This window comes from Gouania willdenowi, chromosome 21, assembly GCF_900634775.1.
Source record: "Gouania willdenowi chromosome 21, fGouWil2.1, whole genome shotgun sequence".
Classification (NCBI taxonomy): Eukaryota; Metazoa; Chordata; class Actinopteri; order Blenniiformes; family Gobiesocidae; genus Gouania; species Gouania willdenowi.
The window spans coordinates 30,884,438-30,897,615 of record NC_041064.1 but is presented as its reverse complement, the minus strand read 5'-3'; the positions used below and the strand labels follow the sequence as shown (position 1 = coordinate 30,897,615).

At 40.7% G+C, this 13,178-nt stretch overlaps 1 protein-coding gene across 2 annotated transcripts in view; it reads left to right on the top strand.

The window, feature by feature from the left end:
* Positions 1-12,075, top strand: part of slc4a3 (solute carrier family 4 member 3) — a 77,566-nt gene extending 65,491 nt beyond the window's left edge. The window contains exons 19-24 of one of the 2 annotated variants that reach the window (XM_028435299.1): positions 1,533-1,622; positions 1,705-1,871; positions 1,951-2,204; positions 5,230-5,399; positions 8,208-8,381; positions 10,986-12,075. In XM_028435299.1, coding sequence (XP_028291100.1) covers positions 1,533-1,622; positions 1,705-1,871; positions 1,951-2,204; positions 5,230-5,399; positions 8,208-8,381; positions 10,986-11,063 — 933 coding nt within the window. In that variant the 3' untranslated portion in view covers positions 11,064-12,075. The remainder of the gene's footprint in view (positions 1-1,532; positions 1,623-1,704; positions 1,872-1,950; positions 2,205-5,229; positions 5,400-8,207; positions 8,382-10,985) is intronic. The other variant, XM_028435300.1, reaches the window with a different exon arrangement.
* Positions 12,076-13,178: the final 1,103 nt, after the last annotated feature.

Below are 13,178 nucleotides of genomic sequence, written 5' to 3'. Positions count from 1 at the left end.
CAAAAGAAAATGTTTAACATTTTATGAACTTAAAATGCCTCTTGTTGTGTTTCTGTCAATATTAATACATTATATTTGCTTAAAAAGATGTTTGAAGGTGAAATGTTTATTGTTTTTCCCAGCGCCTATTTTCAGTGGCAAAAAGCAACAAAAACCTCAAAACCCTTATTCTGACTCCTCTCTCCGCATCTGACAGCAAAAGTTCATTTTTAAAAACTAATATTGGGAATCTTTGAATATATACACTTTTTGAATTGCACATTTTAAACTAATTTAATTGAAATTTGATGAACATGTCCCTCTCAATAACATATAATGTGAACAGAAGCAACACACAAATATATGTAATACTGAGGAAATAGGAAAGACGATCTTGCTTGGGGACATTTTTTTTCTCCAACTACAATAAAAGGTTATTTCATGAATCACCAGTTATTAGCTATTAGCAGACAAAGACAAATATAATCTAAATAGAGATGTCATGAGAAGAAAGCCTTTTTTATTCTCATTGCTCTTCGCCGCACACTCGTTCACACCAAAAGCGTTGAAAGCGTGGAAAGCGTCATGTTTACATTCACAATACATAGTGGACACGTTTCTAGGGAGCGTCAGAGGTCCCGCTGTGCGTCCCGCGCCTTTTGAAGCTTTTCGTGTGGTGGACGCTTTTGGCGTGCGTCCGGTGCTTCCAACGTGGCCAACGCTGGAGTTGGGATTTTTTAACTTTACGGGCATATTGCGGCGCATCGACAAATCAGGAGCTTTCCCCAACCGTGACGTATCAGAATAATGAGAAGAAGAAGGAGGAGGAGAAGGAGGAAAAACACTAACCGGAGGTGGAGACAGATGGAGAGGGACTCTTCTTCTGGAATAGGGTGCCTGTAGTTGGTGTCCTGGTAGGAGATGTGTGCACCGATGCCGGTCAGCAGGTCGTCAAACTGGGCACGGAAATGGCATGTTCAGCAAGGAACTCCAAACTTCATTCTCCATCCACCACACTTCTCTATAGCCCTTTGACATCACAGTGCACACACTGAGTCACACCAAAATACATCTGACCGGAAACACCATCTTCTCAACACAATGTTCCCACCATATCACAGTCACTGGGTGAATTATGAACGTAACTGATCGCCACAATATCATCCATTGTATGAACACCACCGGCAACAGAGAAGCCCCTCTCCTCGACGCACTGGGCGCACGTCCCGAGCATCTTCGACACTGGTGACAAGCGTCTGTATTCAATGAACACAAGCGTCCAACCAAGGCACAATTTTGACGTCCAAAATGCGTTTGGTGTGAACGTACCATAAAAGGTCAAAACAGCCAGATAACACCCATATAAACTGATTCAGTGCTAAAAGTTAGCCAAAAGTCTGCACTCCTCTTCACTTGAGTCTTCCATTCATTTTACTGGGTCTAGAAAATACATTTAAAAAATGGTGATAAAAGAGGTGTTAACAGTTGCCAATGCTCTGATTTGTTGAAATTTTCATTTTATTATGCAATTTTGGTTCTCTTGTCATCCCCAGGCCAGAAGAATTATTGGAGATTTTGGCATCCCCATCTCCATCCTCTTTTCTGTATTGGTGGATTACTCGATTCCTGATACTTACACCCAGGTATAACTAAAAACTATTTCTAGTTTTAATACAGAAGTCAGCTCGTGTGTTTATGGTTTGTTTTTATTTATTTTACTTTTAGAAACTCAATGTGCCATCGGGCTTTTCAGTCACATCTCCAGAGAAGAGAGGATGGTTCATTAGCCCCTTCGGTGACAAGCAACCTTTTCCAACCTGGATGATGGGAGCGTCTATTGTTCCTGCTCTTCTTGTCTTTATTCTTATTTTCATGGAAACGCAAATCACATCGTATGTACAGAAAAGACTTGATTATTGATTCAGCTTTCCTTGAAGATATGACTCTAAAGGCTTTCTTTATCTTACTCAGACTAATTGTCAGTAAGAAGGAGCGACGCCTGGTTAAAGGCTCAGGCTTCCACTTGGATCTCCTGCTCATTGTTACACTGGGTGCCATCTGCCCACTGTTTGGTCTGCCTTGGCTCACCGCTGCTACTGTGCGCTCAGTCACTCATGTCAATGCGCTGACGGTAATGAGCAAAGCCACAGCTCCTGGTGAAAAGCCCATGATCCAGGAGGTCAAAGAGCAACGGCTGACAGGCCTTCTTGTATCGGTCCTCGTTGGTAAGTGTATTGCGAAAAGTGCTCACTGGGTTCCAAACAAAAACCAGAACATTATGTTGCTACAGCATTGGCAGTTAGGAAATGTGTGATTATTGTAGCAAAGACTAAAAAAGATCAGATTTCATAGAAAATGATCTTACACTTGTTAAATAAAGTTGAAATTGGCCGTATTAAGCAATAAGTCTGTTTTTGGAAGAGTTGTAAAATAAAATGATCAATGTTTATGTTAGATGATTAATAATACACATTCAGTTTTTTGGCAATGTTGTCTAAACATAAAATCATGCAGCTGCTGGATTCTTGATTCATCAAATTTGGATGCTGATGGTGTATTCTCACAAGCACACCAACCCAGTTTTTCTGGTTTTAAAGTATCTGAGTACTCGTCTCGACTGGATGGAGAAAGAAGGATTATTATTACATTGATTTGGCATTCAGAATGTGCTTTTCGAAGCTCTCCAAACTGGCAGAATAATGGTTATGATTGTTCCATTCTGTTATTAATCAATCAATCAGTTTTTATTTATAAAAAGTGCTTTTCATACATAGTTAAAAATATACCCACCTTGTACAAAACCCCGTCCACCACACACAGACACACAAGTTAAAAAAAGACAATGCCACATGGCTGGGTACGAGGATCTAGGTAATGAGACATCACAAGCAGCCGTCCACACCAGGAGCAGGATAGAGACCATGGGCACAGGGCGCTGAGACAGAGCCCCCAGTCCAGCAAAACAGCAAAAACTATTCGTCAACACTGAGGGCTACAAGACTGCACCACTGCAGCCACGGCCTATCACATAAAAGAACAATCCTAAAACTATGAAAACCACATAAAAGAACAATCCTAAGACTATAAAGATAACAATCATAAAACTATAAAAACAACAAAAGATAAGAATAAAAACACGAAAGAAAACAATCCTAAAATGAATAAATAATTAGTTCAAAGCTAATTTGAAAGGTGGGTCTTGAGCCTTTTCTTAAAAACATGAACGTTCTCTGCAGATTACACCACCAGTTGATTTCACGCTCCATCCTACGTTCACTTGTAAACAAGATCCTAAGATACTTAAAGTTACTGATTTGGGACAAGACCTCTCCCTTGTTCTTGAGTTCGCAATCCACCCTTTTCTGACTGAGAACCATGGCCTCAGACTTGGCTACAAACTGTCACAGCAAGAGCCGGAGGTTGATATCCAATTGGAAAAATAGAACGACACCTTCCGCAAACGGTTATGGACAGAAGCTGCCATTTGACAAAGCGCAGTCCAACCCTCACTGCAGGAGCAGGTCTAACTATATGTACCAAACTCCTGCTCCTTTGGTACAGTTTCTGAATTGCCCATCTACCCTACACTGATTCCCAATTACATGCAGAGACATGTCAACAATGACAGCCCGACAGCATCCACACTTGTACTACATCGAAGATTTCTGTCCTAGAGCATGGAAGACTCCACCCCAGGCATCCCTGCTCTGGTTCCTTGATGGAACAATTGTTGGTGGGGTTTAGGAGTTCCTCAAAGTATTCCTTCCATCGCCAGTCAAAGTCAGCCACTCCCTTTCCCCACTGTACACAGTGTTCTTTTACCCAACCAACCCATCCACCAGCTGGTTTGGAGATTACTGCAAAACAGGCACCGACAGCCATGTGGCCACAGCTTGCCACAGCTGTCTCTACAATGTTCAAGCAGAACCAAGCTCATTCAGACTTCATATCCCCCTCCGCTCTTGCTAGCTGGTTAAAGTTCAGATGGAGATTTGAGTTAAAGGTCAACGTGAAAGGTTTTTCTATCAAGTGTTTCCAGCAGACCCTCACTACAAGTCTGTGTGCCGTTTCCCTCCTGCCACCTGACCCAAATCACTACTGGTGATCACTTACAGGTCTTTTTCTCTCTTCTTCCGAGTGCTGCAGGTAAGATGAAATGACAACAAGATCGATCATCGACCTGTGGCCAAGTCTGTCCTGGTACCAAGTGTACAGATAGAAAACTTTATGCTCGAACATGATGTTTGATATAGACAAACTGCAACACGCACATAATCTAATAACTGAATGCTGCTCTGATTCAGATCAGGCAGGCTGTCCCCTAGGGACAGAGGGCACTATCAAATCTCACTTCCAAAGTTTCCAAAAATGTTGGCTACTCTGCACTGCCATTTGCCGTGTTGGCACAAACAACAGTGGGCACCCTTTACCCTGACACCAAGGCTCAGGAAAGCAACCCGCTCCTACACGGGGTACACACCAATGTGCAGGAAAACATTCTTGGAGATAGCAAAAGGCCCAGCCCGGCCCTTCTCCTCTCACCTGGAGCAACTCCAGAAAGAGTAGGTCCAGGCCCTCTCATTGACTTCAGTTCCAGAGCCGATGCTGTGTGATGAGCTCGGACCAGTCAATAACGCTCAACCTCTTCCACCAGCTCCAGCTCCTTCCCCACCAGAGACGTGACATTCCATGTCCCATAAGCCAGTTTCCAGGACTAAGGCTGCTCAGGAGCGACAGTATTAAGAGATAAACATGAGCTTCACATGAGACATTTTAGCATTAAATAAAAAAGGCTGTTTTCCTAATAAATCCAAACTTAGCTCAAGCTGCATTCTCTGAATTTGAATATGAATATTGAATATCTATACACACACATTCTTATTTACAGAGTATGTTGTTATTATATTTATCATTCATATTACACTGTTGAATAAAGGCGGTTCACACATCTGTTTAAAGTGTTGATTGATACAGTTTGGGTGTACAAGTGTTATTAGTCATCCTGATTGTGATGCTTTTTGTTGAAATGTTGTTTGGATTAGGAATTCGACTATTTGGAAAAGCCCAAAGTAACCTCAGCCTCTGAACACAGTGTACCTTTCAAATAAACACAAGTCGACAGTGTGTGTATTTTTAAAGGCTGTTTCTCATGAATCATTTTCCCCTTGTTGCAAGTTACTGCGCATATAATGCAGCACAAAAAATGTTAATGTGACGATCCTAATCTTTAACCCTTTCTCTGCTCATCAGGCATGTCCATAGTGATGACACATGTGCTCCGCCTCATCCCTCTGGCTGTACTCTTTGGCATATTCCTGTACATGGGGGTCACCTCCCTGACAGGGATTCAGCTGTATGAACGCATTACACTCATGGTCACTCCTGCCAAGCACCATCCCGAACACATCTATGTCACCAAGGTAACACCTTCAGCAACGCATACTGTAACAATGCTCACATGTCCTTGTTTCCGTAATCCAACAACATGTTGGATCAAAAGCGGCAGTTTCCTGAAAAAAAAAAATAGACCAATCCTAAACATCCAAAATGACTAAGCCATGGTCAAAGTACCACAATGCGTGGGACAAAGAAACACTAAAGATTTAATGAACTAAAACTTGACCACCTTCTGCTCTTTTCAATAGTAACCATATCAATTACAAGAATAGTCATCAGTGGTTTTTCAACTCTTAATAATTGCATTTCTATGCTATAACAGGTATCAAAACCATTCATGTCTTGCAGAAAATCAGTAGAAAAGATGTCTTCATCACCACTCATTCATTGTAAATCCCAGAATAAAAGCCATTATGAGAAAACTAAACAATGACCTAATTATTCATAGCATCCAATCAAACCTATACTACTAGTAAACTAACTTACTGACATGAGGATGTCAGGAAACGCCTTCCTATGGCAATGCACCGACACTCACTCGGTGTTCAAACACTCCATTAGTAATGGAGGAAGGCAATCAGGAGAAGAGGAACACCTGTATGGAAACAGGAAGTAGCTTAGTCATAGGCTGTGTTCGAAATCACATACTAACTTACAACTAATCCTAAGTCAGACATCAAATCTAGTATGTAGTGCTTTCCAGTTAGATAGTATGGAAAGATTGAGTATGCGAGAAATACCCGGATGTATACTATACCGGGATTTCAGACATTTTTGAAGTACGCACGATCGGCACACTAGTCATACTCAACCATTGCATGAGGCACTGCGAGCGAAATGTAAAATCATCCTGGGACCAGCTTGAAGCTAAAATCAAACATCTTGTTTTGAAATTAACCGGATGTTTAGTCAGTTGCACAATGGAGGAAAATCTAAGAAATTTCGACCTAAAATGTGTTTCAATGAGTTTTAGGGATCAAATTACCACATGTTAATATTCTACTTGGTCACTTTCTCTCTTAAAATGCTTTCAGAACTTTGAAAAGTGGCAAATTAATAGAGATATTTAGCCTTTGTGCTTTAGCTTTTTGTTATCTTGGGAAACTTGGAAGTATTCATCAGTGGGAACGATCATCGTCCTAATCATTCTAATCATACTAATGCTATATAGTAGACATTATTTACTCATCGAGTGTGTAGTATGTTCGTATGAGATTTTGAACACAGCCATACTCTCAGCACATACACACTGACTTGACAGGTATCCAAAATCCACAGACAGATATAAACCAAAATAAGAGCTGAGACTGAACAGTACCTGGAAACAAAAAACCCAATGGGAATGATCATACAAGATTGAAATTAACTCAATGTCTAATTACATCAACAGAAAGCATGAGCATGAAAAATAAAAACAGGACCTTTTTGCATGTACACATTTCACTGATAACATCAATGCATCGTAGCAGACATGTAAAAGACAGCTTTTAAGGTCCAGCATTATGCCGTTTTTCACTCATTGCCAATGGTTCTTATAAACCCCAACAACATAGTGTTTGAAATGTATTTTCCCAAACTCGCCTGTTTACTGGAGCCTTAGCCCTCTGAAAAGTCAGCGCGGCCCTAAAAACAGGCCATTTTTTGGGCCTTCATGCATATGCATGAGTGGGCGTAAACACACTCTGCTCAGCACTGCTTCAGCAGTAAATCATTAACAGTTTCCATTCTCCCCCTCACCTCCCAGAAATAGGCCATTTAAGACGATTTTCTATTGTTATATCCGACCGCTGCATTGCATTGGGTCACAAACGCATCAGATCATCAGACCACACCAGCTACTAAAAATGAAACTGCACCGCAAACGCTGCGCCGCAGGAAAGTAAACTCTCAACTATTAGCTGAGTCAGCTATTTCAAAAACTCACATGAGCTGCTACATCGCTTTCTTGTCATCCTTACCTCTTATGTCCACAGACGTTGTTCATTTAAGACAATAGTCCATTGTTTTGTCCAACCGCTGTGTCACATTGCATCACAAACACGTCAGATCATCCCATTAAGGCAATACAAGGTGGTATAATGGCTACTAAAAGTGGAACTGATTGTGAGCGCTCTTCAGTTTACCTATATACTGAATGTAAAGCTATTAACTGTAATATCAACCTGCCTTCGCTATGTTTGTTTTACCTGTGAGGTAGTTTGAGAGGGAGGAGTTCACATTCTTATAAGGTAGGAGGAGTTAGGATTGTCAGGAGGAGGAGTTTCTGACTCGCTTGTTTGGAACTGACTTTTTACAAAATGTGTAATAACAAGGGAGGGAGGAAACAGAACTTTATTAACTTTGGCCCTCTGAATGAGGCTAAAGGGACGTAAATCACTGTAACATAACCATTATGAAGTGTTTTTTTTTATAATACTGCTCCTTTAATGCAGATTTTCTTTGTTGTTTTGTTCCTTCTCAAAAGCATTCCCTAAAGAGGAAAACTCACATGTTATGTAATGAAGTTAAACAAGGACACCAACAGATTGTGCACCATGCTGACTGACTCAAGCTTGCTCTGAAGATCCAGTTTAACTATTGTATTAATTATTACTGCAACAATTATTATTGTGTACACTGTGATCATCCCTAAAACTGGAGAACCTTTCTGAAATGGCTAATAAATGTATCTCCTAGAAACTTTACCTATAGATTATGTATGCGGAATTTACCACCAGATGGAGCTATAAACACACAGGAAGAGTCCAGCGTGTGTTTTAAAGTGCATTTGTGAGTGTGTGTCTCTGCTTTGGCCCTTAGGTTTAACCATGGTGTGTGTTGTGTTGTCCCAGGTGAGGACTTGGCGCATGAACCTGTTCACTGCCATCCAGCTGGCGTGCATCGTAGCTCTGTGGGTTGTGAAGTCCACCGTGGCCTCCTTGGCCTTCCCTTTTGTCCTCATCATGACAGTGCCACTGCGCCGCCTCATCCTCTCCAGGATCTTCACAGAAAGGGAGCTCCAGGCGGTAGGTTTGGATTAAAAAGATGTTTACTTGGGAGATCGACATGTCCAAGAAACTTAACAAACAAAAGAAATTCCAATAGCCCCAAAACAGTTTTATAATGTCATGATAAGTCCATCTGTACAAGTGCCAGGACCAGGGTGCTAACGTGTTTCTCCACCACACCAAACAGTAAGTGAGAAGGGACTATTTGTGATGGGAGGCACAAAGTGTTCCAGTTTACCAGGGCAGGGAACGGGACGGACATCACCTACACCCTGTGATTCTTCTGATGATTCTTCTGCTATACAATCATTTCTAAACCTTAACAACCAAATTGTTCTTGAATGATATTCTAATGTTTTTCACGGCCGTGTGGAAAAGTTCTCACTTCATTCTGAGGCTGGCTTCCATGTTTTCTTGGTTAGCTCCACAACCTTTATTTATGTCATCACATTCAGGTTTAAAGTTTCATTATTGTGAAACAGCATTCAGTGTTTTTGCAGACTTGTAAAAACAGTTTTTGTGTTCTTCTTGTTCTACTACAAATTGAGGGTTAGAAATTTGTGGGAAAACACGCGTTTACCTAATTTACTTTTATTGTTTATCAATTAGTTTATTTAAATAAATAAAAATATTAGTAACATAAACCTTTAAAAAATGTGTTTGAGTAAGTAAATATTCAGAGTTATGTTGCATTATATTTTATCTCTAAAAGAATAAAAAAAAAGCCAAAAGCTTTATCAGATTGTCCCTTTATGTTCTAATATAAGTTGCCCTTCTGAAAACTCACCTTATTATTGAAATAACTCTATGAATAAATTAGGTCATGGTCCATATTGGAAGCCATGTTTCTATCAGACTTCCCAATGGCAGCTGTGTCTACAGATGTACCTTACCTCCATTAGTTTAAGCTTTGATATATACTTACAAATATATTGTTTATCTGGCAAAAATTTAAAGTACAGTCAGAAATCATGATTCATTAATAGGCCATGGGCTACGATAGCTATATTTGAAATCAATAAGTTTCCGAATTCATTTTCACATTTATCATTTTGGTAATATGCAGCATCTGTGTATCAATGAAACACTCAAATAGGATCCCAAATTAAAGACACACTGTGTAACCTGGCCACTAGGGGCTGGTGGGGCGCTAGACTGGTAACGATCTCGCAAGCGCCCCTAGTGGCCACAAGCACTGCAACACTGTCTCAAAAATCAACAGTCAGTCAGTCGGGCCAGCCTCCCTTGTCTTTTGATTGTGTATGCAGACAGTAGTTGACCTGTAACTTTGGGATAAGGATTGGCTCTAAGGGCTGGGCTCGCGCCGCAGCTACAGTCAATGGGCTGGAGGAGCAGCTGTGACCGCCGCCCTCCTCTCCCATCCGCTGAAGTCCCGGGGCTCGGCCTTAATTCCTCGCCGCGCTGGTGGCGCTCCCCCCTACTCCCTGGCCTTGCCGTCGTTGTTGGCTCCCTGCACCGAGGATCGGCATGCACCCCAGGTCACCCGTCCCCTCCACCGCCAGCGAAGGGGGCGGGAGGGGACGGGCCTCTTTATGTCTTAGTTTTAATTTTTATTCCCCCATAAATCCCTAAAAGGGGAAACTTTTTAACCCCTTTTTACCTTTTTCTTTGGCCATTTTGAAACTTCCTTTGTCCCATTTTTATCCTTTTTCCTAAAAAAATTTGACACTTTTTAGTTTTTTCAGTTTTTAACTTCCTTTTTTTCAATAAATATCCCTTTTTCTTTAAGCATTTTTTGCCACTTTTCATTCAAATAAGCTCCCTTTTGCCCAATAAATACCCCTTGTTTCCTTTTTTTCCCTATATTTTTGCTATTTTTGTTCCACATTTTTGCCCTTGTTCACTACTGTTTGCCACATTTTGCTAATTTAAGCTGCCTTTTGCCATTACATACCACCTGTTTTTCATTTTTGTCAAAAAAAAAATTGCCACTCTTGACTGCTTGTGGACCTTTTTAGTCACTTTTCACTCTTTTCTTGCCACGTTTCTGCCACTTTTAAATAATTTTTTGTCACCTGTTACTCATTTTTTGTCAGTTTATTTACACTTTACTCATTGGTGGTAACTCTTTGTTCTATTTCATCCCTTCTGACCGCCAGAGCGTCCAGTCCCTCGGAATCCAGTGCTTTATGCACCGCCTCTGGTGGTCATCCGGGATTCATAGAACCGTAGTTACTTACGTAACTCTTCGTTTACCTACTTGGAACAGCGGCTTTGTCAAATGGCTGCCTGTGATTGGCTTGATCACCATTCAATCAATCTAACTGGACCAATACGTTTTCAACCATTAATCCCTCTGTGAAAAGTGAGGGGGATTTATTTTTTTTTTAATGAAAATGTGGGTGTCATTCCCCTGCATCCCCCACGGGTGAGACGTGCCAGCTGTAGGGTATTTATCCCCTGTGACTTTGTCCCAGAATCCTTTTTCTGATTAAAAAATAAAAATCTTGAGGTATAGTTTTTGGTCCTTTTCCGCCCCGAGCCTTGTTGGAGGTGAGCTAAATCTGTAGCTACAATCGCTGTGGAGCAGCCTGACAGATGAGACATTGAGTGATGAAGTGTGCTAACCTTTGTTCTCATCTTCTCTATGTATAATTACAGTTGGACTGTGACGAAGACTCACCCAACTTTGATGAAGATGGACGAGACGAGTACAATGAAATTCACATGCTTGTCTAAACGCTAACACAAACCTGGACCCTCGGACCTCCTCCACCCCTCCTCTCAGATGGCACACGGCCCTCTGGGGACTTCAGTGTTTCTTGTTAGCAGGGAGGGAAGCAACATAAGCTACGACCACCAGAATAAACCAAAACCTGCAGCTGATAAGCACTCATACCCTTAGTGGGTTCACCTTTGGAAAATGTACATTGTTACATCTAAAGAATAATACTACTTAACCCTTTAATTTCTCTGCAGGTTTGGGGCATTTGTGCAATCATATGGTGACCTCAAGGAATCACAGAAAGGCTCAGGAATACTGGCTGAGGAAAGTGTTCTTTTCTTTCTGTTGGGTTTCCAGTTCAAATGTATTTTGTCTCAGATAAGTCAGAGCACTGCCGCTGTGGTTCACTCACCATTTCCCTTTGTCAGTCTTTGCTTCTTCAGTTGAATAATGTTAACAGTTCAATCGGACTTTTGTTTTCTATAGAAACATTTGTAAAACTGCACATAGGTTGTAAAAGTTGACTTCCTGGTACAAAGCCAGATCGACAGAGTTTTCCTTTAAGCCAAAAACCAATGAGACTGTGCCAGCCTGGACAGGGATCTCTATACTTTGTAAAGCATTATCACCCAAACCAGTTGATTGATCCTGATATCGTCACTTTGGATGTATAAGTGAATAGCTAACATGCCCTATATTTTTCTACCTAAGTCGATCTATTTATTGTGTGACTGTTTGGACTCGAAGCCAGACTCAAGTCGTGTTTACTCCAACACTTCTGGAAGAGTCATGATGAAGTACAGAGAACTTAATAGGTGGGCAAATATAAACATTCATCATTCGTTCTTTCATCTTTTTCTGAAAGCGATCCAGTGCTTTGGGCATTTTTCACAGATGTCATGCGTAAGATAACTGCACACTTGACTGGAAAATCGATGAAATGAAGCAAACAAGTGCTGAAACCACAGGGGAGTCCTTGACTCTTGGCTCCATGTATGAATGATGGATTGTGCAGTAAGACTGTGAGTTTGAAAATATATTGTATTATCTGTAGTGTCTGGAAAAACTGAGTTGTGTGTTTTTTTTTACTTCACTATATTAATGAATTTTAATGATTATATAGCTCACCTTATAGCAGCTACTGATCCGATAAACCACAGCTTTTATTTTAGTGTCAAGCGGTCAATAATGGACAGGAATTTAGTGAGGTGTGTGTTGGCCTGCGTTCACACAAGTGTCTCCAACATCCAAATACTTTGGCGGTCAGTAAGTGGAAATATTTGAAGCGTGTGACGGATATCGGCCCAAGGAACGACATCAAGGCGGAGAAGCCATAAACGAAATATTTGGATGTTTCTTGGCTGTCTTCTGTCTCAGACATGTTGATCTACTGATATTTATGTTTTCAAAACAGTGTCACATTTTTAAAATATGCCTCCAACTTGTCTTTGGCTCACTTTTTCCCCTTAACTGGTCCAGATTTTAAAATCCTTTTTCTTGGTGCTTTCTTCTGCACAGTCTGATTTTTATCCTCGATGAGCACTAATCAAGAGTTATTTTGACCACTCTTATTTTAGATTGATATGAAGTTAAAAGAATTGGTTCCTTTCAAACATGCAGCTGATCAGCAATTATTTATGACATTCCAGCCCAGAAAAAGTGGGATGATCCTTTACTCTATGATAAAGAGTCTGTGCAGTATCAAAACAACTGATACGTATAGACAGGTTTGTGTAGATTTCTACAAATCACGAGGCGCCAGAAAGATGAGGACTGTTGTCTTAGTGCAGGAGTGTCAAACTCATTTTAGTACAGGGGCCGAATAATCTCAAGTGGGCCACAGATTTTAGGAAAAAGAGCAATTTCAACATGATTGTGCCCTAGTTTAGACTTCCAGTTATAAATTACATATAAAGTATGCAAGAGAGTTACAATATCCAAGCTTTAAGTGAACTGAAAATTAAATTTCCTTGTCAAATAATTTGAGGAAATTTGCAAAAAAAAAAAAAAAAAGGGGGGAGCGGGGGTTTAATCTATTTGAGATTAAAAAATGACTGCCATTGTGTAATATAAGCATAGGAAATTAGTACGTTTGTAGGGGCTGAGATATCTACAACTGAATTATTTTG